The 27,272-nt window shown below is 38.3% G+C and overlaps 1 protein-coding gene across 9 annotated transcripts in view; it reads left to right on the forward strand.

The window, feature by feature from the left end:
• NUMB (NUMB endocytic adaptor protein) overlaps positions 1–27,272 on the forward strand; it is a 95,537-nt gene that overhangs the window by 63,776 nt on the left and 4,489 nt on the right. For 5 of the 9 annotated variants that reach the window (XM_082761285.1, XM_082761291.1, XM_082761287.1 and 2 more), the window contains 7 exons: positions 8,279–8,353; positions 13,581–13,658; positions 19,190–19,264; positions 21,143–21,283; positions 22,662–22,863; positions 24,752–25,051; positions 26,923–27,072. In XM_082761285.1, the coding sequence (XP_082617411.1) occupies positions 8,279–8,353; positions 13,581–13,658; positions 19,190–19,264; positions 21,143–21,283; positions 22,662–22,863; positions 24,752–25,051; positions 26,923–27,072 (1,021 nt within the window). The remainder of the gene's footprint in view (positions 1–8,278; positions 8,354–13,580; positions 13,659–19,189; positions 19,265–21,142; positions 21,284–22,661; positions 22,864–24,751; positions 25,052–26,922; positions 27,073–27,272) is intronic. The other 4 variants (XM_082761289.1, XM_082761292.1, XM_082761290.1 and 1 more) reach the window with 2 other exon arrangements.

The raw sequence follows: 27,272 nt of genomic DNA on the forward strand, positions 1-27,272 counted from the left end.
ATACAACTGAATGTTTTTTTGCACTCCACCACATCAGCAGAGAGACAGGTGCATGTCTGTCAGCAGAGGTATGTAAAGGGTATTAGACTTGTGTTTAGGCAAGTGTGACTTGCAGACTTTTACTATCCCATTAGGCACAGAATTGTAAGGTTCTATTAACCTTTGTGGTGTGGAGGCATGGTAGGTTTTATCCTTTATAGATGCACGCAGAGCTGCCTCTTTATTAAGTGTGGAACCGTTAATACTGCTTGAAAAGTCTCTGCAGAAAATACGACAGGCATTCAGGTCTCAGACATGACGATTCTCTTTCACTGTTCTAGAAAATTAAAAAGTAACTACTGTGCTTCAGTAGTGAATCTTCCCTCTGAGGGGAAAAAACTGTGCCGTACCTATGTAATATATAAGAGGTTTAGATAATGACATTGCATTTACAACTGTTCAGAAGTCAATTATTCTAACGGATGTTAAAGCTGCTCTTATCAGTGCTATAATTTATTAGTACACAATCTCTATAAATTATAATTGTCCAAAATGAAGTTCATTGACATACATGTTTTCCAACTTGCTTTCTTGCTCCAGACACTACCTCACTGAGACCATGCAGCTGTTCTATGTTTTAATGACTAAAATATTTGACACTAGGGCTTCTTTTGTCTGAAATGCCTTTCCTAATGTCCCTCTGGGTAAGTAGTTTTTGTTCATACAAGTGCACTGTAGAGTAACTGGCCTGTGAAATTTATATCAGGAAAATTAGGTCATTTCCCCCTACTTATGAGAATTAAACAAATTGAACATTTGCAAGTTCTTGGTTCTTCTAACCAACTTATGTATCAAAGGGAATGTTTATAGCTGATTCCTACCTGTGGTTCTAGAGGACTCAACAGCCAGATGCAGCTTGGATTAATTGGATTAGTTTTATTCTGTCACTTACTTCCAAGTTTCTGGGGGTCAATCTCTTTTGACCTTAATGTGTCTAAGGCTACTGTTGCCTGTAGCCTGCAAGGTTGCTTTTGTATGTATTTCATTCCATCTATTTCAACAGGAAGACTAAATATATCAATGAATAAAGTCAGTGGGGAAGAGTAACATACCACACTTGGGTTTTGAATCTGAAGTCCGGAGTTTAGTACTGAATGCATGGTGTCATGTGAATTAGCCTCTCCACTGAATCTTGATCTCCATGTTAGTGTTGCCAGATAGAAGTCAAATGGATACAGTAGTACGTTCACTTACAAGAAAATTAACTTTTCAGATCAAATACTCTTCAATTGTTTTGTCTAGTTCTTGCTTTGATGGGAAATGTTTGGAAGACACTAACACTTTATATTAATATATAACTTAGCATAATGTTTATAATTAATAATAATAATAAAGAATATTTTTTAAAAGCGCAGAGAGGATAAAAGAGGGAATGACTTGTTCTAGGCCTCATAGAATATCGTCACTGGGTCAGTGTGGCTGTGAGTGCTGGTTTCCATCTCTGGGATCCCTGTGATGGAGCAGTGTCTTACATAATTAGTGGGTATGCAGCCCGACGAAACCTCCCTCAGTAGGAAATAGGCCTTGGCTGTCCCTTTGCTGTGTGCTCTCACACCACTCATAGCTGCCCAGTTGTCTTCTTTAGTTTTGGAATTTACATAGTGAGCCTTATTGCTTAATGTCTAAGATACAAATCTCACGTTAAAAATATTTTGTTATATTTTAAATTAATTTATAAACACAGCTTGCATGCCATTCCCTTCCTCCAGATCAGAAAGGCTGGTAGTCAGCACAGGTGACTGGCTGTTATTTCACCTGTTAATACATACACTTTTAGTTGTTTGAAATAGTAATAGCTGTGAAGGAGTTCACTTGCTTCTGATGCTGCAGTGCCTTTAAGTAAGGCCTGTGGTATTTTTGACTGTGGAGGCTTGAGATGCTTGAACAGTCTTTGGGAACTATGTTAAGCATTTTTAAGAAGTTAAAGTGACAAATCTGCTGATTTCTGAAATGTCGCAAAGCCTTACACGTTAAACACTACAAATCCCAACCTCTTAAGGCATGAATTGATGTTAGCAGTGAACAATAAGCATACATATGGCATGCTAACCCAGCAGCATGTAATTTTTTTAATTCCTGCAGCGTTTCAGATCCCAGGAAGACAGCTAATTATAACAGAAGGTGATTGTAACAGAAGGTGTAAGACTTATCTTAAATAAATTCCTATGCACTTTTGTCATGACTAAAGGAATGCAATTCAATCCCTAATCTTTAAACTTTTCAGATTTGTATATAGCCTTTAGTTTGAATAGCCTTGCAAACAAGTTTGAAATGAAACTTCTTACTCATTTTAAAAACCCTCTTGTCTTTGGCCAAGGTCAAATTCTTACATTGTTTAATAAACTTCAAATTGTTTTAAAGATATGAGTATTTATGTCTAGAGCCATAAAAATGGTTTAGATGTCCTTGTAGAAATATAGCTTTTAAATATAATTTAAGTATTGGAAATTAAAAAGAATAAAAAAAGTTATTATTGGGTTATCCTTTTTAATTTTGAGTTTTTGTTTTTTATTTTGCTGAACTAGAGGATTTCCAATGTCATAAGTGGAAATTGATTTATTTGCAGGACTTGAAGAAAAGGTACGATGTGCACCTGTGCATTGTGTTATCATCACTTGTTTTTTAACAGACTTCTAAGTTTATTTACAAATACTGAGTTCCCAGAAGTGTAGGAATTGCACATCAGAGTGAACAATTGAAAAATGAAACGTGCACAAAGCTGTAAAGGGGCTAGGAAAATAGTGGGTCTTTTAAGCCTCATCAAGGGAAATTTTGGATAGCCATTCACAACGATAACTCAGTAAAACAACCCCCCTTTCTAACAGTATGTCATGTAAGCTACAGGGTGGATGGCGTACCCTATTGATCTCCAGCTACAGAAATGTTGTAGTGCTACCGGGCTGACTTCTCTGATGTAGATGTGAAGTAGATCCTGCCTTGAGGCAAGTGGTGTCCTACATAACCTCCTGAGTTCCTTCTCAGCCACATTTCAGGGATTTGTGAGACGATGAAGAATACAGCATTTGTGTATCCTACATTGAATTTTGCTGCTTCATCTTCAATAGTCCTAACGGGAAATGTTTTTTATTCCCTCACAGTGTTCTTTCTGTTCACAGTGCTAAGTATAACGTGAGAATCAGTAAGAGAAATGTACAGCGTGATTCTTAGATGGGTGTGGTGTGAAAGGACACTGAGAACTACTGGTACAGATATTGCTTCATTTTTAGAGTTAAATTCTTTTGGCCCATGCTATTCAGAGACATTTAGTGGTGATAGCAGTTACAGAGCATGTTTGCTGAGGAGTTAACAAATTAATGAGACGTTTTCTGTTCTGGTGACTTAGGGAAGTGGAAGAAATCAGACCCCAAGGGAATGTATAGCATCATAACTAACCTGTAGTTCTGAATAAGCAGAATTTAGCTTAGTTTGTTTGGTGATGCTTAATCATGCCTTTTTTCTTTTTTTGTCATTATCTGTGCTTCTACAGCTCTAAGCAAACATCTGTTTCAAACCAACAAATTAAAAAGCATCAGCATGAATATGAGAGGAGAGAAGTAACGTATTGAATATTTGGATGTAAATCTTACAGAGGCCAGTGGAGAATTAGCTCAGCTTTGAGATACATACAGGCTTCTTGGATTTAATCTGGTATCTAGTTGCAAGACAGGATTTCACCCTGAAACTGTGAGTTAAGTACACCTTAACTGCGAGTTAAGAACACCTGTTCTAGAAGCATATCTACGCATACAGATTCCAAGTATTCAGTCTTCAAATGGAGTATTATTTATAGCAGTAGAGAGAACAGTATTTACACAGAGGAAGAAAGAGGAATGCTACTGCCTCCAGGAAAAATACCGAGGAAATGGTAGTGTGCTGCTCTCAGCAGCAGTTAGTTCTCTAACATGGGACACCTTGGCCAAGACTTATGGTAAGCTCTTTCTTGTGTCCATGTAGTTTAAAATATAATCTGAAGAGCCTAATCTGTTATTGTAAATAAAACAGTGCAAATGAACATCTGGCAGTGTAGAGAAAACTACAGTAATTTGTGTATCTGCCTCTGTTTGGAAGAGAGACTTTAACTGTGTGTTACTGTGTTTCTGTAACTGCAAATGGATCCAGCCAGTTGGCCAGGTGGAAGAAATTCTGGTGAAGGACCTTTCTTTTTGCCAGCAGCTATTGAACTTTGCATTTTGGAAAACTGGGATAACCAAGTATTTGTGAAAGAAAAGAAAACAAAGAAGTACAAGGTATTATTTTTTGTAATAGGACACAAACTGTAGAGCAGTTTCATTTCATTTTCTGACCAGCAACATTTGTGGCCTGATACATCAGCCCTTGATGTTTAATTAGGAATGCTTTCCATTGCATATGTTTGGGGGAAGTCAGTAGGACAGATTCACCAAAAATACTTCCTGTGATAACTCAGGTTGTTCACTTTTAGCAGAAATTGGGAAAAGCTTAAAATGTTGAAAAAGAATTCAGTTTTTCAAGCACTTTTCAAGTTCCAAGGGCATTTTGCTGTGTGCCAATTTGACTTGTTCCTGTGTTGATTGCTTTGTAGTGTTCGACAGAAGAGTGATACCAAATACCTCTGAAAGAGGTGTTTCATCTGTGAAAGAGAACAGAAAGTTCGTTGCCTAGAGGTGGAGAGGGAAGGGTTTTTTTTTTACTTACTATACTATCATATCATCCTTTGGTGTGTTTTTTTTTTTTTTTTTTTTCCTGAAAATGTTAATATAAGCAAAACTTTTCTTTAAAAATGTTTATGTTAAGGGGTTTCCCAACAACTTGAAGGTATTTTGTTTAGAGCTTTTATTTTGTGTTACCCTTTATGTGGATTCTGCCCACAAGGATTTTAACCTTCTGTAAAAGCATTGTTCGTTTCTGATAAAATGATTAAATCTCTCACAGAACATCTCATGGCTGAGAATCGCCGGTATGGCTATCATTCAATGGTTGCTATGGAAATTAAGTAGGAATGCATTCAATATTAATACTACATTCCTATTATTTGCACTTCCATGATGGAAATGTACTTGCTTTCTCCAGGAATGTTGGCAGTGTGATTCTTGTGATGTGGAGAGCTCTGTGCAAATATGTCCAGGGTTCCCCTTCCTTACTGTTCTGCAATGTCATCAGCTGCCATGGTATGGCTTATGCAGGTCACATCTGTTCTGTGTAACCAGTAGTTCTGTGTCCCAGTCACTGAGTGTGTTCGTGGTAATATGCCATGCTGGAATTTGGAAGAGGTTTTGCTTATACTTGGCACTCTCTGTCCAGGCACTTCACAGTGTGTTTTTCTTCTCTTACTTTGAAAGGGAAGTTTTCTTTCAGAGATGTTGAAAAACCGTGTATAGCAATGTGGGGTGTATGTATTGCCTTTTAAAAGTGATTTCCACGTGTTCTCTTTGCTGTGACAGAACTGCAGAATTTGGTTTGTTTTTCTGTTGCATGGAAGTTAAACACCAGAATTCAGGACTTAAGGCTGTAAGGAACAGACCATGTCTTAATCTAACTAGCAGCTGTATTTTTCTTACTGTATTAAATTCTAAATTGTCGTTTGTAAAATGCTCTTACACTAGCAACTTCAGCTAATGTTTCGAATTTAAGGGTAGGTAACGATATAACTACAGTTTAACACTTCTGATTAAAAATGTAAGGCTACTGGCAGGGTTTCAGTCTACGGCAGAGCTGTTTGCCAAGTTTCTTGAAATACTTGAGCCTTTGATTAGTACCAGCTAAAAGCCAGATAAGTAGAAGTTATTGCAGTGCTGCTTCAATACAGGAGCTGTGTATATCTATGCATAGCCTGATGGGGAAAAAGGGTTTTGGAAATAAACCTGAAGATATGGAAAGGATCAGCTGCTTAAAGGAGACTTGACTTGATGTTGCAAAAAAAGAGAGGACTGTAGCGTTCTGATTACACAGTTGGAAGTTATTTTTATAAGAAAGATACTTAAAAATATATTGGGATCTATTGGGAACTCAAAAAACCCACAACCACAAAAGAAAATAAAAAGAACAATATTCAGGGAAGACCTTTGAAACCACCTATATAATGTACAAGGCCATTGATATTGATAGCTATGAGCTTCTGGCTTCTGCAAAAATGGTGCATTGGGAAGAATAAGGTTTTTTTATGAAGGGCTTTAAGTGTAAAGTGTAATTGCCAACAAAGCACCTTTTGTCCTCATCATAAAGAAGTATTGTGTGGCAGCGTAATTTCTTTTATAAATCAGAATTGATTGATGCTCGATGAGGTCTGGGGATTGTACCCTTTTGCTGTGGGTAGATGCACTTGATATGTGCAATAATGTCCCCATTCACTGGAGTGGAAGCAGCATTGAAAACTGCAGCAGAATTTGCTGTCTCTAGCAGCAGAGGCATGACTGATTGCCGAAAGTTGGAGCATGTGACTTGAATAGAGGTTTGGCAACACAGGGGAAAGCAGTTGTCTGTTTTGGAGTGTGGCAAGAGGCAATATTTACCCTTCTCTGTTTCTCCCTTTTGCAAGCAAAAGGCAGGTTGCCAAGTACAGGGACTGAATGGTTTGGATCTTCAGTTGGAAACGTTTTGCCTACACTTGGGTAAATGAGATGTGCAGATAGCTCAGCAAATCTGGAAGGTGTCCTCTAACTTAATAGTAATGCAAGCTAGATGGCTCATTACATGCATATATCTTTTTTTTTTCCCTCCATCTTCTTTAAACCTCAGCCTTGTTCTTGCCTGTCTTTCTCCTCTTAAGGAGAAGTTGACAAACTTTCTTAGGTTACTGACACCAAACTTTTCCCATCATGGAGATGCACAAGCAGAGGATTCCTGCATCTCTGGCACTTCAGCACAGATATGGCAGAACTGCAGATCCATCTGCAGTAGGTGTGGGTGCAAACGTGTGCTTCCAGACACAGAGTAAATACGTCTTTAGTTGTTTCTGTTTGTGTATTTTTAGGATTAAAATATCCTTGTTAGGGAGTGTCATGGAGAAATGAACATCTTATGCAAGTGTTCAAAGTGCAAAGCTCAGCTAGGAGAGTACAATCACTGTTTTGGCAGCTTCAGCGTTCAATTATACTGCTTCAGTCCCTATAGAAGTCGTTTTGAAAAAGCTGTGTTGGATCATTTTTATTTACCTTGTAGGTTTTGTGAAATTTATTCTTCGAGCTGTTCTCCAGCTGAGAGGGCTGGTTTAAGTGAAATTCTTGCAGAATTGTTCCATCTAGATTTAGATCTCCTCTGTTTTATACATGCCACATACTGAGACTTAATGTTAAAGCCCTCTGTCACTTAAAGTCTTTTCACTTTCAGCAGTTTTCTGTTAAGAAGGGTGATGTGTTGACAGTTCTTTTGGAGCATCTTGCGTTGCATGAAAAAAAAAACGTAAAAAACAACAAAATAACAAACAAAAACAACAAACAACTCTGTGTGCTATTCAATCTTGAAAACAATCTCTTTCCAAGTTTGTCTTTAAGTTGAATATAAGGAATCTAGGTTGAAATCTCTTATGTTATTCTGGTAAAGCACTTCACTATGGTGGTAAGAAATGAAGTCTTTTTCTGTCTGTCTAATTAAGCATGGTATCCTAATTAAGGAAGCAAGTACCGGGAGATTTCAGATACCTCATGGCAGAATATTCTGTTGTGGAGTGGAACTTCTCTGTGCATTTTTAAATCTAGGTTTACTGCTGAATTGTGTCACCAGTCCTGGTTCTGGTATTTTAAAACTCTTTCTTCACTCTCTAGCTACTCTACAATACAAATGCCAAATTGCATAAAATTCTTACAATGCTATGTAAATTGGGGCAAATTTATTTGCCCTCTACCTTTCATTATAAAACTTCAGAATGCTTTTAATAGTTCCTATGGTTTTCTTCTGGAGTTAAGTACTTTCAATAAGGATACAATTGTTTGAGAGAACATTTCCTTCCCTTATCGAAAAGAACTGCAATTGGGAAGGGTAGGGGGAAACTGAAAAACATAAGGAACTTTTTTTTCCCAGAATGTAAAATGAAAGTACCTGAAGTTTCCTGAGCACTGCACTCCAGTGTATTTCTTGAAAATACTTCTTCTATGGGCTAATGTTATTCTGGGTCATGTTGTTAATTTAAAAACTTCAGAACTTTCAGTTTCTATTCAATTAATGAATTATTTATTTTTAGGTAATGGTTGATAGTATAGATATACAGAAGCTGGTAGTTTTTAAAACTATTATGCTTTTTTCCTTCCTATTCTCTTTCCCACAGTACTTGGGACATGTCGAAGTGGATGAATCCAGAGGAATGCATATCTGTGAAGATGCTGTGAAGAGACTAAAATCTGTATGTACATTTGTTTCATGACAAAGCTGGCTTTGGGGCTGTGAGTGTTACTCAAAAAGGTCCGTTCGGCAGCAGTGCTCCAGCTAAAGCCTGAACTTTTGACCCACGTTAGGAGAACAGTTGGCTGGTCTGAGAGCACTGCTGTGGTGGTTAGGGGGACGTGCTAATCTGATGATGTGAGGGAGAGAGTTACAACTGTTCTTTCTACTTGCAGAAACTATTTGCAAAACAAATGTGTAAAAATCCTCTGTGACCTTTCAGACTAAGTTGGTACCCATATGGGGCTTCAGCCATTGTTTTTTAACAGGTCTTTCTCCCTCTCTCTTTCTCTCTCTCTTTTCTCCCCCTCTCCCTCTGTTGCCTGCCACTTTAATAGTGACTTAATTCACCTTTATTATACAAAATATTACTTGATTTAGGCTGCTTTTTTTTCTAATGCACTGCAACATCATAGTTATGCATGAAATAATCTGGCTTGCATCTGCTCAAAGTGGCCTGGACGCTGCCTAATTCTGATATGTCATGGACTGGGCTGCTCTTAGTTTGGCTTCTGTGAACGTTTGCTCGGGTAAATGGCACTCGTTCAGAGCTCTTTGTATTTCTATGGCTCATTTGAAGAGGTCTTGTCATCTCTTTCCTGTAGTATTAATATTGCAAAATCCCGTAGAAGTAGCAAACTCCAGAAAGTCAGAGATCAATCTATTGAGGGTCCGAGGCTAAAACAGCATTGAAGAGAAGAGGAGGAGAAATGACATTTGAATTTGAAGTCTGAATCAAGATAGAGAACTTCTGTGCTTTTCATCACTTCTCTTATGTGTCATAGCTATCTATACACAGTCTTCAGTAATGCCTAAAGAAATTCTTGTATCTTCCTGTCACAGCAAAATTACTGGAAGTAAATCAAATACTTCTGCACCTTTGCTAACTTAAGATCTCTGCTACTGGATATATTTTTTTTCCCCTCACCAAATGTGAGAGTTCAACTGGCTTCCAACTGAACCTGTTCTTTCCTTCTGCCTAGCACATAACAGAGGATTATAGATTATCTTTTCTTCTTTCTGTTGTGCTGCAAAGTTTCTGAATTAGTTTACTGCTCTGATTAAAATCAAGTCTTTTCATTCTTTTCTCTCTCAGCTAATGTATAGCAACCTGTTAAAGCCGCATACCATCTGTTCCCATTCAGTCCAACAGTGATTAGTGATTGATTTTTATTAAAAAGGACCACACAAAATATAAATGAGTTTCTTTGTTCTATGGATTTAGTTTATGTAGCTAAAATGCTAGTACTGACCACATAATGAATCGCATCCGTTTTTGTCCTGTTCTGGTTTTCATTGTATCAGGATACTTTCTGTTAGCACACCAAATAATGTTGCAGTATTTACTTTGTGCAGCTTCTTTCATTGTCTTCTCTGGGGAGCTATGCTGTGAAGTATTTGCTTTCTAGGCTTTTTATAAACTTCAAGCCCACAAGTCAGTTAAGTGTAGCTAAGCTTATAAATACTGAGGCATAGTGAAAGCATAGCACCCAATTTATCCTGGAATCCAGATAATCCCAGGATTGTGATTCTTGATCATCTGAATTACTGATTCAGATGTGAGAAATCTAGCTTCCATAGTGCATCCTCTGGAAGTAAATCACATTGTTTCCTATTCTGTGCTATGTGATTATTCCAAATTCTGGATGGCATCAATTCGTTGCCCATTCTCATAAATTCAACGTTTTTTTCCAGATAATTTTCATTTCTTCTGCTGTTTGAAGTTTTTGTTGCTTATCTACAAAATGGTCTCTTAAGATTGCTCCTTGCATTGTCTCATTTGTCAGTGCTGGAAGTTGAGAAGCAGGTGTGAAATTCTCAGTGGGCCCCAAGAGGAAGATTCAGATTACTGAAACTACTTTGTGCACTTCACGTGCTAGCCTCCATCAGGCCCAGGGCTCGTCTGGAGTTGCTTATTGCAATTCAAACCTTTTTCCCCCTTCCCAGCTCCCCACCCTGAGCATGTAGGTTTAAACTGGGAACTTTTCTTTAGGATTCTACCTTTATTGAAAGTTCTCTTCTGTACAATATATTCTCTTAATTAGGAAAAGCCATACCACTAGATGTTGTTTCAGCATACAAGGAATGCGATAAGAAAACAGTTTGTTCTTCTGGTAGTCTCTTCCTTTCACAGTGCTTGGTTGTTTTGTTGGGGCTTTCTCTTGGTCTTGGAAGGACTACAGGTTTGAGCTCAATCAGAAAGACTAGTTTAAGGAAAATTGGACTTCATTTTTAAATGTATGTGGCCTATGTTAATCTGTATTATTTTCTTCACAGGTAACATATAGGTTTTATAAATCAGTCAGTAAATAATAGTTCTGTTCTCATAGAGGCAGAATCATTGAAATACTTGTAGTTTCTAAAACTAAGTTCTGTCTGCCTGTACTTTTTTCAGTAGATACCTTTTCCTCTTAATTCTTGTTCTCCAACAGTTTACAGTTCATTTGGGGAACTGAAATACGCTCTTTTTTAGGGCTGATTATTTGATTATAAAACATTTTATGGGATTTGTCAAGAAGAATACAAAACTGTTAATCTTTGTTTTAGGAATATCTTTATTTCTGCTTTGCTTTGTGAAAGAAAAGATGCAAACAAATTATTTTCTCTCTTTATTGTGGGGAAGTGTTCTTCCAGTTTTTTTATTAGCTGGTGGTTTAATATACCATAATTACTTTTGAGCACTGCATCTTGCAGAACTTAAAACCAAATAATTGTAAGCATTTTGTTCAGGGATTTTTAAATTGATTACTGAGTAAAATAAGACATTTTTAGCTAGAGAATCCGTCATCCATCCTCTATTCTGTTGTTACAGTTCTATAGCTCTCAAACTGCATTCCAACAGAACTATGATGTGCAGATGACAATTTTGCTTACAATGAATGAAGTCAAACTTGAGTTATGTCACTTTTGCTGTCTGATGAAATGGTACAGCAGTTTTGTTAATAGATCAGAAACTACTATCGCTGTCTATTATTAACATTAGTTTATGTTACCAAAAAGCTTACATTTTTCCCTTAGGATATATTACTAACTGTATATTCATTTCATATCTGGTAGGATCCTCATCTTTTGATACTAAGCACTAAATGGTTTCTTCAAAACTATTTCCCTGAATTACTGGAAAATTACTTTGTAAGGACACTGTAAGGTAGCTTTGTAAACGTATTTGATTCAGGTATGGGGACATAGTATAAAGACAAAAGTATTCTCTCTCATGTCATGTTTTGATTTTTAAATCAGCTTTAGTGTGTAGTATTGGTTTCTAACTTGCCACTTTTTGTTTTAAATTATGCATTTGTTTTAATATATGTTCTTGTTTTAGCAGGTAAAGAGACATAATTTAATATTTTAAAACATGCATTAGTTATCTCTAAACTACATTAACTTAGTGGTGTTTAAAACCCATTTTGCATGATGCCTTTTCCATTAACATTTCTAGTTTATTAAAAATAAATAAATCTTGTTTAACAAGCATTTTGCTGAGAGCAAAATTAACCATCATCTAAAAATGAGGTAGCTTCTGGTGAATCTCTTTAGCTTTTGCTATCTTTAAAAAGCTGTTATTTAGCGTAATTGCTCAACTTGGCAGCAGCATCCAGCCCCTTCTCATTATGTATACAACGCTGTGATTAATCCATTAGTTCCCCTCCTAGTGTTCAGCATATCCTGTCCAAATATACATGACCGTTCTTGTTTCTAAAAACTGTTAAGCATTTCAGCTGACTACACTTAGAGATGTTCTTATACAGTGCCTGTGTTGACATAAATATCGTATGGATACTTGTTGAGAAGCTCTGTGGAAGGACATCGGGCAGAGAGAAGCACTCAGCAGCAAAAGTCAGGAAATGCAAAGTCGAGATTGACACTCCCTTCTTAACTTTGTTTCCTGGCTTTTGTTGGCTTGCGTCAGAACCATAGCTTTGTTTTAAATATAACCTTGTTTATCAATCAATTCTGGAGACACTGCCTCAGGATATTTGCAATAATATTTTTAATATAGCATTGTTATCAGCGAGCAACATGCTGGAGTGATATGGTGGTAATTTGGGGTCAGGGCTGTCAGAAAGCCGCGGTCTGTCTCATGTGGAATTCTCCACCTCCACCCCGTTACTGCTCTACCACAGTTTTCTTGCAAGCTAAATAATTTGAAAAAATAGCAAGAGCAGTGATACACTTCAGCACTGGCTTCCATCAAGTACTGAGCAGTGTGTAGCGATGCACGCAGGACACCAGGCCCAGAGAAGTATTCTCTCATCAGATCAGACAGATCTTGCAGATTTCTTTTCACAGTCTGGTAACAAAACAAAGCTAGTAAACTAAACTGCATGCAAATATGCTTAAAATTGAGTCCTGTGTTTTTTGTTTTTGTTTTTGTTTTTCTGAATATGAATTGGGCAATCATTATAATCACTTCCAGGCTGAAGAAATTCAGGAACTTGTAGTTCAGCTTTTTGTATCTTTGCCTTGGCCTAACTCCTTCTCAGAGCTGACTTTAAAGGGTTCTTGTTCAACCTATAAACCCAGAGCTGTAGAATGAATGTCCAGTAGTCGCATAATTTGTTTAAAGTCTTAAAAGACTGAAAGAGAAAAGGAACTCATTTGTGTTTTAGTTAAGGTAAGAAAAAATTCTTTACTGGTCAGAGAAGGACGTATAAAATGCAAAATGTAAGAGTAGCGTGTAAACCAAAATAAGAAATAAATGGAATAAAATGAAGCACCAAAATTTTTTCAGCATTTAACATTGTGTTATCCTAGCTACCATATGTGCTTCTCCAGCTTACATTCTCCACTTGCTTTGGGAAAAAGTGATCAATACAGAGCAAATTTGACGGTAACTCTGGAGTTAGAACTTTGCATTTCACAAGAGCCTGCACAGTGTTTTGATTGTTTAACCACTATGTCTGCTGCCAAGTTTTGTTTATAACCCAACTAAAGGGGACTAAACAAGGGAGAGTGAAAATAAAGTAACCACTTTGCATGAAATTGGGGCTGAGGTTCTCTTCTTTCCACCAATTTCAGGGCAGTAGCTTATTAGAATCGTGTGTGTGTCCTTTGATCTGCATTTTCATGGGATTATTTTCACATTTGCCTGTCGCACCTTCTCATGGATAACTCTAAAAACCCCTTCCTTTCCCTCCAAACCCTATTCTTGTGTGTGCTTGTTGGTTTGAAACCCTGGGACATTTTAGCTACCTTCAGTAATAGCGCTCGACTTGTCCCCCCTGTTCCTCCAGGAAAGGAAGTTCTTCAAAGGCTTCTTTGGAAAAGTAAGTTTAACGCCTCATTTGTGCTTGCACTATAAGGAGTTACATCCCTGGTATAGCACTGCCATAAAATTAGGGTGTTGAGAATTCCTTAATCTGTTTCAGAATATTTGTTTCTAAAATCCAAATCTTCCCAGACTTGGAAGTATATTGATCAAGTAAAGAATATGGTTGAAAAAGTGTCCTGAAATGGAAACTTAACTCTGTATGGACTGTATCAGAAATCCAGTGTTCTGAAATTATTTGGTCTTCCTGAAAAAAAAAAAAAAAAAAAAAAAAAGGTGAATTTTCCTTTTAATCCCTTAAACGTGTGCCAGCCTACATCACCTGGGCAAATATCTCCAGAACAGTTGGTGTCTGTGCCTGTAAGCACTGCAGGACTGGCTGCCTGGCACCGCACGCTTGCCCAAATGTTAGTGTGGGGAGAAAGCAGCGAGCCCACACGTACCATCTCCTAAACCGTTCTTTTTGGAGTACAGTCCAAATTCAAAGATGCGTGAAGATGAGACCAGGCATTTACCTGCTGTTTGTTCTTCTAATTGCAATTCTATTGTAGAGTAGAAAGCTTTGCTGTTTATCATTGCTCTTGTTTTCCTGCGGGCAGTGTCATAGACGTGAAGGGAAGCAACTGTTTGTCCTTATTAAGAATGTGCTGTACTGGAGACTGGATTATTATTTTTTTTATTCCTGCTGTCTACATCTCCATAAGGCAGTGTTTGTAAACCTCTAAAAGACCTCTTTGACCTCCCATCTGTTAACTGCCTCTGCATTTAAAATTCTTGTAGGACATTTCTGTGTAGTTTTTGTATGGAATAAATCTTAAGATACCGCTGTTGAAACATCTTCTTATAAGCTGAATCTTGGCTTAAAAAGAAACTAACAAGCTTGTAACTTACATACAAAAATCTTTCAGAGCAGGTTATTCTCTGCTCACACATTTGTCTTGGCTTTGCTTGAGAAGTAACTAAGAGCTTTTTCAGCTGCATCTTTTTCATTTTTCACTCAGATTGTGGTGCGTGTCATAGAGGGACAGGTATCTCCTCAGTTCAGGTTTCTTCCTATGGTCCGGGAAAGCACTCTTGTGATGTGTAGAGATAGTGAAGAAGTAAGCTCTTTGTTGGAGGGGAGTGGAAGTGGGTATCAAAATACCATATGTAGGAGATTAATCTGTCAGGTTGATCTGATCATTCCTACATGCAAACAAAATTTAAGAGCTGAGATCTACAAAGACTCGAGCGAAACATTCCGTTTGCTTTACAACTGAAAAGATGAATTTCTTCTTAGAATTTGTTTAAAACAAACATAAAAGACCTACCTCAACCTGATCAAATACCAGTTAGGAAAAAGAAAGCCATTATTTTGTGTTTGAAAGTAACGATAGGAAAGGACAGAGTTTGCATAGCACTTGAAAATCTCTTTTACTTTTTTAGGAATTATCTGTTAAAAATGCCAGCTTTCTCTTTACATCTTTGTCACTTTTTAATGAACTCCAGTACTTTGCCATAGCCTTGTAGATTTTTTTTGCCTTTTATAACATTTTGCCAAAGAGAAACCTACTTCTACTTTAGCCAGTGAAGTTACATTAATTAGTACTGAAACCACTGAAATCCATAGTGTTTAGATATCCCTGCAATGTTGGTATGTCTTTACTACCACTTCAGCCTACAACAGCTGGCCAAATCTAGGGAAAAATACAAAGAAAAAAAGTTATTCTCTTACTAATATTTGAGGAATAGTTATAACTAATAGCTTTTGTCTGTCTCATCTATAATTTCTCCCCAGATGCTTTGCTTTGGGATTAATATAACATTCCAAACCACAGAGTTGCTTGAAATTCGCGACTGGTTTTCAGAAGGTCCATGCAGATAGATTTGCTTCTTTCCCTGTCCACTTTTTTTCTCCGCCAGAAAAGTAAATCAGATTGTTGTGATTTAAAAAAAAAGTTGTGTCAGGAAGTGTTATTTAGTCCTGGACCTGACATTGAAAATACTTCATTTGCAGCTTAAAATAAAAATAGGATGTCCATTGCCAGCTCCAGGTGAGACTTCTGCTGTTTCGTTTTGTGTACAGAAAGTAATTGAATCAGCAGCCTTTTTAGGGAGCTCTCTGTATTTCAGAACTAAGCCTTTTCTGCGTTAATGAATAGTAGTACAGTTTCGATGATCTTTCTCATGTTTTGCTTCCCCTGAGTACGTGTATTTCTTGGCATGCAGTGTTTTGTACAGAGACTGAGATGGACATTTTTCTTTTTGTATATCTCAGGCTCCAGAAACATCTTACAGCTGGCTTTAAGTCGCTTGCCAGAACAAAATAGGCAGATACCAAGAACTCCGTAATCAGCCAAAAGACTAGAAACGATTTAGAAGTATTTAAAAATGCATTATTGGGCAGCATTCATTCTGTTCTGGTATCCTTAAAGCTTTACTTTCCACCTTGGAGTGCAGCTGCTACTTAATTCCATGTCCTATCACTTCTGACAGTCCAATTGTCACGTCCAGCACTGCAGTTCAGGAGCTGTGCGTTTCAGTTTTAGTCGGCTTCATTTTCTTTTCTTTGATGCCCGTGTCTAGGGCGCTGCCTGCTTGTCTGAGGGGTTTCCATCACGCTTTGTTTTTAGCCTTGCCTTCTGTTCTCGAGGGTGCCTCACCTACCTTCCTGAGGCTTCTGAGGGCTCTGAAAGGAGTAAGAGAAGGGGTCTCATGCTGAAGCAGATTACCAGCCTCCCAGAAAATGCTAAGTGAGCTTCCTAGCGTGGCTGATTCAGCACTGCCAAATCAGGCTCCTGGGAGCTGGTGCCCTGAGTGGCTCCCCTCCAGCAGCGTCGTCATCCAAAATCATGTATGTGAGGACAGCCTACTGGTACGGACAGCTAGATGGGTCCTGATATACACTTATCCATATCAGGAGTGCAGACATCTGCATTCTAATCACAATCTCCTTGGCAATATCCCACGTTAATAGAGTAGTACATTGATTTATGTAGCCAGTATAAACTAATTTGGCGAAGCTGTGTTCTTTAATGCATCAATCTCTCCACAGATAAAATGAGGATTCGGTAGATGGAGAAATCATATGTTTCCCAGTGGTAGTAGCTGTGGGTTTAGGATAGAGAGGGTAAGAATTTATTCTAAGCATTGCATCCACCATAAATCTAGAAGAAAGGATTTGGAAGGTAGACTTGCTTTGGCTTTCTCTTAGTGTAACAAACCTGCATTTGATTATCTTGCTTGAGGAAGCTTACATGTCCAGTACAAGAGGAGGATTATTTAGCCTTTTATTTTTATTTTGAGAAATAAGGAGTTCCATGCCTTAGCTATTTCTAAGTCCTCATTTAGTAAAATAGCAGATGAGGACTAGCTCTGCAGAAGTTCAGTATTGCTTTATGAAGCATCCATCTGAGTTAAACCCAGTTTGTTCAATGCAAACTTCAGCTACCATTCACTGTTTCACTCTGCAGAGAGAAGGTTGGTTTTATTTGCTGGGAAAAGACATCCTAGTTTGTTGGTAGTCCAAATGATGGATATGATGGTAGTCCAAACCGAGCAGTTACCCACAGGCGTTGTCTTCTTGCAATTTTTCATGTCACTTGAAATGAGAATTTTAGGACTACTAATGGCTTGTAAGAAACAGGTACTCCTTTGTAAAACAGTTTGAGACAAATCTCTACAAACCATCTCTTGTTAGGATTAACAGGGATTTTTAGGCTATGAAAGCTACCTGAGCACTGAAAATACATACTGTATTTTATGCTCGTTGATGTTTACTGCCTCTTAAGACTAAAAATTACAGGCAACTTTTAAATGCTAAAATGTTTTTTTATGTGTATGATGGTAACTTTAAATACATCCTCTTTTGTGAACAATACTCTTTCCATTAGGCATTCCAGAGTCTGAAAGCTTTACTTTAGATCTTCTCTGGGATATTCAGCAGGCTGGATGGACATTTAGAAACTTGCTTCTGCAAGCACTTCTGTAGCTTGTTTTCATACTGTGCTTGCTTTCTCTCCTGTCTCTTTTATTCGCTGTTCTGCACAAGTCAGTGCAGTTCTGTTCTCACCAAGCTGTCTGAAAATGCTCTGGTTGTCATTGCTGCTTCAGAAATTGGGACAGATAGTTCCTCCCCAAAAACAAACACAAGTCCTGCCAGGCTGGTTTTCTTCACACTTTCTGCTTTCTCTGAGAGTGAAACCAATGTGATATAGCAGGTGATTTATCAGCCCAAGATGATGATGATGATAATAATAATAATAAAAATCATCCTTACAATGTTAAAATCAGAGTTGCTAATTTGGAACATGCAGTAGTTTATGCCAGAATGTGTCCTTGCTCAGCTAAGTGCCATATGATTATAAATTATATGCATCTGTAGTGAATTATTAAAAATAAAATGCAATTTTTGCACAAAGCCACTAGCTGATATCCCCCCGATCACCCTTCTTTTTCTGTTATTGTTGCTCTGTTCTCTTTCAGCAGTGGTCAGTGGCAGCTGCCATTAGCAGCCCCAAACTAACTAAACCTACTGCTTCAAAAAAAGTTACGGGGAGAATAGTTTATTAACTTAAAGGTTAAAAAAATAGAGAGTATGGGACTTTGAATCAAAGTAACATATTAAAAATAGTGGGGTTTTGGTGGTAGTAGTTCTCTGTAACAACCCACAGAATATTTTGACACGTTGTGACTATCTGATGAATTCGTTTCAGAAGAATGTTGTCTTGTGTTTATACTGTTTTCTGCAACTCTCCCTTAAAACATAAACAGTTCAAAAAGAATCTGTAGTTGATACAGCTCCTGAAGCCTTCCTGTGTTTCCCACTTTTACTCACCCTCAGCTTGTGGCAGCTGAAAGTTCCCACAGTCAGATCTTGGATAACAGCCAGAGTGCTCCTCCGCTGCTTCAGCCTGCCACACGATTGCTTTTCCAAGATACGCATCCGATGGTTAACAAATCACATTTTTCTACCTCTCCTCCAAGGTGTGACATTCACCTCTCAATAAATTAGTAAAATGTGTTTGGATGATTGATCTTAACATTAAGCTCGTAACACCATAACCAATGATTTCTGGGTGCTTTTAACACTGGTTTAAGGTGATGCCATGGTTCTGCCATGCGAGTATAGGGGCAGAGGGCAGGGCTGTTGGAAATACCAGGTAAGAATTTTCCTGTGTTTAAACTTCACTCAAGCTACCTGGGGTGTAACTCCTTATGAATTAGTGTTATCTGACTCTTTAGTGGAACTCTTCACCCACTTGGTCAGTCTTGAATCCTTTACTGTACATGGATGTACACCCTATTTTTGACTCCACCTGTTCCGTGCCCTCTCCCCATCCCCATGATGTGCTCTTTCTGAAATACTGGCTTTGGCTTGGTTCTCTGAATGTTTTGCAACTTGGATTGAGTATCTGGCTTTGGGCACCCCACTGAACGTGGACTTCATCTACACTTAATGTTATGGTTCTTGGAAAGGGGGAATGAGTGGCAGTCTGATACCGTTGACATAAAACTGTTTTTCTCTCTTTCTTTTTCTTTTTTTGAAAGACTGGGAAGAAGGCGGTTAAAGCAGTCCTCTGGGTTTCGGCGGATGGACTCAGAGTTGTAGATGAGAAAACAAAGGTTAGATTTCCCTGGACAAAAGTTCAAAGTTTCTTTATAATTACATATATGCTATAACTTTAAATGACCATCAACCTTTGTCTTAATGCAAATGTTGGTATCTGAAAGAAAGATTTAAGTGTATAGTTGGTTTAATCATTTCTTGCTTAGTAAACATATGTATGCCTGTTAATTTTGTTTCTCTATTAATTTCACAGTACTCTGAAACCACATTTGATAAAATGTGGCAGGTAGCTTGGAGCTATTTTTGTTGTATTTGCCTGAAGAACCGTTTTTCCTGATGACTTCTGTTGACAGTGAACTTGTAGCGAGTCCCTTGGCTTTGGTTCTGTACAGCTGCAGAAGGCCATGAGAGAAATACATGAGGAAGTTCATGTTAATCGATATAATTTCAATGCATTCAAATCCTAGAAAAGGCCTGAATAAATGAGAACTAGCTTCCAGAAATATGAGGAGGAGAATACATGAAATAGGGTTGTCTCTATACTAAACATCTTAAACTCCCTTCAAATTTAAGATAAATGGATATCAAATTCTGTAATTCCTAATTTTAGCATCTAAGCTGTTGGTCTCAAGTCGAAGACTAATGTATTCATGGCTTCCTCCTAGATTGTTTTAGATTTTTTCATTGGGAAATAGCACAATGTGTAGTACAAAAATGCCTGTGTACAGGTAAAAGCAAACAATTTTTGGATTTAGCTAGATGTAGGCAATTAGAAATAAGAGCTTTAGGCTTGCCTCTGTAAGGTTACTTCTATTTTAAAAGATGACGTGGCAATCAGAACAATTTTAATTAGTCTGAAATTAATTTGCTCGATATTCATGTCTTTTAACCCTTACTTTGTTGACCTAAAAGATGATTTCTGCAAGCCAACAGTGAGGATCGGGTAGAGATAATTCATATCCCTCTGCAGTCCAGTTACCCGGTGAACACCTGCTCTGTGGATAGACATCTCCGGGGCTGTTGTTAGAGTATGCTTCCTCAGCTCTGGAGTTTCTTTTAAGAATTTAGTATCAAATACAAACGTACTGAGGCAGGTGAATTCGGTCTACTGATTGCCTTTTAAAAAACAACAAATATATATACTTAGAAATGTTATTGCGTATATTTCATCCTTTAAAAGTAATTTTAATAAGATGTGCAGACCTTGGAGGTAATTAAAAGCATAAGGCTTAAAAAGAGAATATAATATTGCCTCCTGGTGGTTGGATACATTAGCACAGATACCAAGTACTAACCGCCAAACAAAAGAAACAATTCTGAAAGACAGTGAAAAAATATATTTTTTAATGAGGATAGCATAGTTCTTAAATTATACTATCTCCTTTATACAAACACTTCTGCCATCAGCTTGTAGGAACAAATTGGGGGTGTTTGATACCACGAGTACTGCCGGTGCTTTTCCATTTTATCCTTGCTTAGGTAATTGGCATGTTAGCTTTTGCTTTTTGTGTTGTAGCTGCTAGATCTTTTCACATTTGTAGACTTCCCCCATTAATTTTCAAGATTGTATTTTAACCACAATAGAGATTTTTTTGATTGCTAGAGCACAATAAAAATAAAATGAAACAAAAATTCTCCTTTTTCCCATGCTAGCTCCATAGTCTAGAAGAGAGATCTTAAGAATTGTGTTCCTGAGTTCTTAAGTGGTTGCCTAGTTGCACGTTTACCAAAGATGGCTGGTGGAAAAAGCGGTCTGTCCTTTTTTGTTTCATACTGGGAATAGTTTCTGAATGGCAAATTCATTTGATAGATAATTGTAGCCAAGTGAGGTTATCATCTTTTTAATGTAATGCATTTTGCAGCTAATGCTGAAAATTACTTGTTCCATTGTTTCTCCACATTTCCTCACATTTCTTTTTTTGGGGATCCTCTAGGATCTTATAGTTGATCAGACAATAGAGAAGGTTTCTTTCTGCGCGCCAGACAGGAACTTTGACCGGGCATTCTCATACATTTGTCGAGATGGCACTACAAGACGCTGGATATGCCACTGCTTTATGGCTGTAAAGGACACGGTAAGTTTTGTTACGGCGTGTCTTCCTGCTTCTAGCTGGAAGTTACACTGAGAAAACATAACTACACAGAGTGCTGCGATACGTTTTGACTTCAGCTAAAATATTACTTTTTCCTTAAAATTATTTTAGTTCTAATTCTTTATATCTGAATTGTTTGCCATTTCTCTGTGATGTCTTCTTGTGGAGAGAAACGGTGCCCAGCATGGTGTGTAAATGGAATGCAGTCAGCCTCAGATATCTGTAGCAGAAGGGAACTACTCTTCTAAAAATAGACAGAAGATACTCTCATCTGAAAATGTATACAGCCAAAAACTGAAACAGCAGTGACAGTTTTTCCAGGATAAAATCATAGTGAGTAAATACAGACTGGTTATGAATGTAGCCTCTTGTATGCAAATGTTAAGGGATGGAGCTAAAATGAATTGAATTAGGGTCCTATTTCCTTCTAAACGTTAGAGATTTTTGCATTAGAAGGTTTGAAAGCAAGTTACCTATATCAGTCTTTTGCTGTGTAGAGTTAAGTCATTTATCTCCCTGATCTAGTCTTTTACTTATGTGGCTTTTTATGGAATCCTGACTACTACACAATGGCTTTCTTTAAAGAGAAACAATGAAGTTAGAAATTCCCATTTAAATGTATGTTAGAGCTGGAGCATTTTTATTTCCTTCTGCGCATAGCAGGTCAGTTCGTTTACCGATTATTGCAGATGAGGTGAGCTACTGCTAGTAATAGCACCTCTGACTCAGCTGCGGCCTCTGTATCAGCTGGAGTGCCAGACTTCCTCTGACTTGAATTTCATTTCCTTATTGCAGTTATTGGGCAGTGGATCCTTTTGACCTCACTGGTTAATCATGGAAGTGCCTTCTGGAAGGCACTCTCAATACTAATGTCTGCATTTGGTCAAGGCCATTCAGGGATATTAATAGTCAGTTGTACTTTCAAGTTTCATGCTTGCACACAACAGTATTGTCTCCCTGCACCCTCTGTAAACTTTTTCTGTTTGAGAATAGCATTTACCTATCCTTTAGGACTTAAACCTGCATAAAATGGCTTCACTAGAGTTCCTTTGTGCACAAATGTATCCAGAGGCAAGGGATCGGTGCAGGCACATTATCACACTACTATTGTAGTAGCAGTTGAGCTAAACAGATTGTCTGACAGTCTTTCAGTTCTGGGTGGCCTTTGTGCTTGTGCATTCATAGTTGTGAGTCTTTATCAGGTTTAATTTTAGGGCCATACAAGGTGGCCAATTACAGTAGTTCTCTTTAATGCCTTAATTAGATCTCTCTTGTAAAGGCAGGTTATCAGTTTGCAATGTTTGAAGCACATGGATGTTGCTGTTCCAGTTACTGTATGATGCAATATTGTCTTGTACAGGGGGAAAGGTTGAGTCATGCCGTGGGCTGTGCATTTGCAGCGTGCCTGGAGCGCAAGCAGAAGCGAGAGAAGGAGTGTGGAGTGACTGCCACCTTTGATGCCAGCAGAACCACATTCACTAGAGAAGGGTCATTCAGGGTCACTACAGCTACTGAACAAGCAGAAAGAGAGGAAATTATGAGACAGATGCCGGATGCTAAAGGTACGGGGTGCAACTTACACAGTCATCCATAGTGAGCAGAACAAGCACTGAGGTGCAGTAGAGTCCCTGCAAGGACAGGGCTTAACACCCTCGCAGAATTCCCTCTCTCGAACTTGGTTACGTACAAATCATATTTCCAGACACTTGACACTTCGCAAGATGAAAAGTGCTCCCAGATTCAGTTCTAGGGCATTTTTCCCTATTTCCTCGAGAAAAAAGTGCAAGGGACTTCATATGTGAAAGTGACCGGACAAAGCTGCTTCCACTTTTTGTCTGCCTGCTTTATGGCAGAGGGCATCATAGGCACTGTACTAAAGGGCCTTATTAGAGAAATGTTATAAAAATGTAAGAATTTTGCCAGACTTGAAGTAATCCTTTTTGTTGTCTAAGGGTTTTTGTAAATGAATAGAAAATGGTGTCATTTTTCTTAGAAAACAATGTAGTTTTATTTCACTTCTTAGAATGTGTTACAAAGTTTCTGTATACTTATATTGCATGAGGGACGTACAGGTCGATCACAGTGTGCTTTCTAAAAATAAAACCAAAACCAAACACAAACCACCAAAAATCACGTACTAGTTGTATTCAAAAATAGTAACTGGCTGTTTTGAGAGGGGCTAGTTTTTACTACTTAGCCATTTAAAACATGGCAGTGTTCTCAAATTCAAGTGAAAGTAGAACTTCTTACCCAAGTTTTATTACCAGTACAGTTCTACTTGTCATTCTACAACTAACAAAAAGTAAGTATTGTAAATATTGTCTATAGTCCTCTTTACAGTGGAGTTGAACTTTCCATAGCAAGTTTTATTCTGCTGCTCTATTGCAAAACTTTAATCTTCGTTTTCATCATCCATCTGCTTGTTCCCATACGTTAGTTTTAGAATGTGCTAAATGAAGCTTAAACACAAGGCCTTTGTTACTGGAGGGCATGAGTCAAAGTCTTGACTCAATGAAGGTGTGTGAAATCCTTTCCAAGAAAGACTGATTAGAAAAGTTTCACTTGAACGAGCAGCTGCAGCTCATGGGTACTGAAGCTTGCAAGACAACATAATTAGTTCCTCTGACCACTCCAGCTCCTCAGAAATCTCCACTGCGGCTCTGCTTTTACCAGACTTCTAGTTCTTCTGTTGATGTGTCAACAAAAACAGTCATTGTTTCTTGTATGAAGTTTGGAAAGCATTGTAAGTGTCGCTGGTGCTAGCAAGGCCTGCCAGCTCGGGCTGGATCTGCTTTGCAGCTCACTTCCACCTCTCTGTAATGTATTCCCTGGGGTTGCTGAGGAGCTGCTGTTGGAGCACTGAATGCGGCCTAACCTGTTAAGTGCTAACTCTGGCCTGCTGGAGCTTGTGCAGGGTGCTTGGCCACTGCTGCTGATTCTGCAGGGGTAGGAGGGTGGCTTTTAAAAGAAGCTCCTAGGGCTGCTCTGTTCCCTGCAGCTGCTGAGCTACACCACCCTCATTAACTGAATAAAGTTAGTAGTAAGATTTTGGCCGTGATCTATTCTTCTAGTTCTATGTGAGGCAAAATAAAGGCCTCAGACACATAGTACACTTTTCAGTCTTAATCATAAGTGAATTACAGGTGTTTCTAGAGCAGTGGTCTCAGGAACAGCTAGGAAGAATACATAGACAAGGCCATCATTTCTAAGAAGTGGTGAGCCTTAGTAAGCTTTGCTTTGGAGAATGGGTGTATGTAAAGTGACACAGTGAAGCCTATGAAAGTACAAAGAAATAATTTTTCTGTAGTGGCATTAGAAACCTGTTTGTTGGAAGAGTACTAGCTATGCAAATTCTTGCAGTTTCTCTTTTCAGAACAAATGGGAGTAGGGGCAGGCAGTTGAACAATATATTGCTTTATTCATCTAACCTCACCCTATTTCCTCCAACAGTTGAAACAGAAATGAAAACAGTAGCACCAGGTGCTGCACCAACCAATACTGCCCCCTCTCCTGGCTCCCCAGCCTCTCCTACTACTGATGTTGCTGCCTCTCTGGATAAAGAAATGAGCAATCCCCACGCTATTCCACGAAGGCATGCCCCTATAGAACAGCTTGCCAGGCAAGGTTCTTTCCGGGGCTTCCCTGCCCTTAGTCAAAAGATGTCTCCTTTTAAGCGCCAGTTGTCCTTGCGAATAAATGAACTGCCTTCAACAGTGCAAAGGAAGACTGATTTCCCCATGAAAAACTCAGGTAAAATCGAATGCCTCCAGTGAAACATTTCCTTAAATTGTCTCTTCCTCCTTTCCTTGTCTGTGGCTTCAAATAACTCATTGTGTGTAGTAAATCCTTCTTCCTGCCTCATGTGAATCATTTCTCATGAGCAAACATTGTCAGGTCAGAAAACTTCTACTTCTGGAATATGCAAGAATTTCAAATACTGTATTCACATGCAGAAGGCAAGCAGCTGTAATCATTATCTGAAATACTGGAGCACAGCTTGAAGTGTTCCGGGAACAGTGTTGGTGAGTTTGTAGATGCTGCTCTTCCCTCTGAGTCACTGAACCAGTTCCTCCTCTTAATGCCAGGGCATCTCGAGAGTCAAATCCTGTCAAGGCCTTAACCACAGGTCGTGGATTTGTGTGACGTTTTTCTGTCTGTCAGCCCTTCTGAGCTCTTCTTTCTGAGAGGAATAACACTGCTTTCCACCTCGCGTTAGAAGGAACTTTTCTGTTTAGGTGGCACAACTGGCTGCCCCAATAATGCGTGGTACAGGTTTCACATGGTGGTAGTGGGGTTTTATAGAGTCATCCCAACATAAACATCTGGGGTGATCAGTACCTTGCATAAGAGCCTGGAATCCCTTTAGCTAGGTTATCCTGCAGGACAGCTGTACTCTCACTTGGCAACAGAGCTACTTTTAGGGTTTAAGCTTTAAAATAAAAATCTCTATGGCAAAGGGAAAAAAAAAAAAAAAACAACCACTAAAATACTTAATCTGATTTCTCCTAAAATACTTATTTGGTGACCTGTGCTTTAAGACCAGTGTTAAGTTTATCAGTTTAACAGTAGTGGTGTGCTGCTTACTAGACTTATGCTGGCTGAGCACACAACAATCTGAATTCTTCCTAATTCAGTGCATTTGATGCATGTTCCTGGATATGAAGCTGCTGGTGCTGTTTAATGTCACACGATAGGTGCTATATTGGAACATCCCTCAAAGAATCATTTTTTGGGCATGCCTCCCCCTAAATGTTCAATATAGTGCATGTCATATCCACCCATCCTGTGGTTTTTTGTACTGTTCCATTTCTGCTTAATTATGCCTGCTCGTGTCAGTTCAGTGCAATGAAGGACTGATGAGCAGTACTTCTGAAAAGTTGGGCAATTAGAAATAAGGAGAACAGCTGGTAAGTCAGTAGTTTTACTCCACTGTTACTTTATCTGCACTGTACTGATATTTGGTTTAAAACTGAGTGTCCATTTTACTTGTGCGTTCAACTTCTGCTTTCATAATTTTAACACAGGAGCTAGTGAGCTCAGCTACACTGAACTGGAGCAATTGACACTCTAGAATTAACTTGCCCCCATGTATTGCTGTCTACATGTTTACATTTCATCTGGTTTCTGTACAAGTACAGTGTTGGAATAGTTAAATTATCATAAGTACTTTCATTTCACAAAATGTCGAATCTTAGTGCCAAATCCCTGGTATGTTTAACAGTTTAATACTGAAAGATTAAAACTCTTATTAAAAGCTATAGAAAAACCTTTTATTTTATGAAATGAACGTTCTCTTGCATTAACATAGAGAAGACGTAATGACTGACTTGAAATCTGGAACACTGATCTCCTCACCCTCTTGACTATGTCGTAAAATACAGTGATATGGCTTTGTATTTCTACTGTTCTTTCTATTTCTACCGTTCTTTCTATTTCTGTCACATCTTCAACACCCAATTTAAATTTAAAAAAAAAAAAAGAAAAAAAAAGCTGTCATCCAAGTCAGTATTCGAAACATCTAAGAGATAAAGAAACTAAATATATTTCAGTTTAACATCTGTATTTATAAATTGTTTCTGTATCCCTTAAACATAATTTAATGAATTTTGTTTACATTTTAGTCCCTGAGGTAGAAGGGGAAGCAGACAGCATTAGTGCCCTGTGCTCTCAGATCACCAGTGCTTTCAGCACACCATCGGAAGATCCTTTTTCTTCAGCCCCCATGACGAAACCAGTGACAGTAGTCGCACCACAGTCTCCTGCCTTTCAAGGTTTGTCATTTCTTTGCTTGCTGTGGTCATGCTGGATGAGGCTTGAGTGCACAGAATGTTGCTTTCCAGTAACACGTGGTCTTAATTTCTTGTATTGGTCTTGTATCTTAATTTTCTGTATCAGTATTTTGGGGTCATGCATCCTGCTTTATTCATCTCATCTGTTCAGTTTTTCTGTGTTTTTAACAAAAAGTTCATGC

This window comes from Aythya marila, assembly GCF_965140915.1.
Source record: "Aythya marila genome assembly, chromosome: 5".
NCBI lineage: Eukaryota > Metazoa > Chordata > Aves > Anseriformes > Anatidae > Aythya > Aythya marila.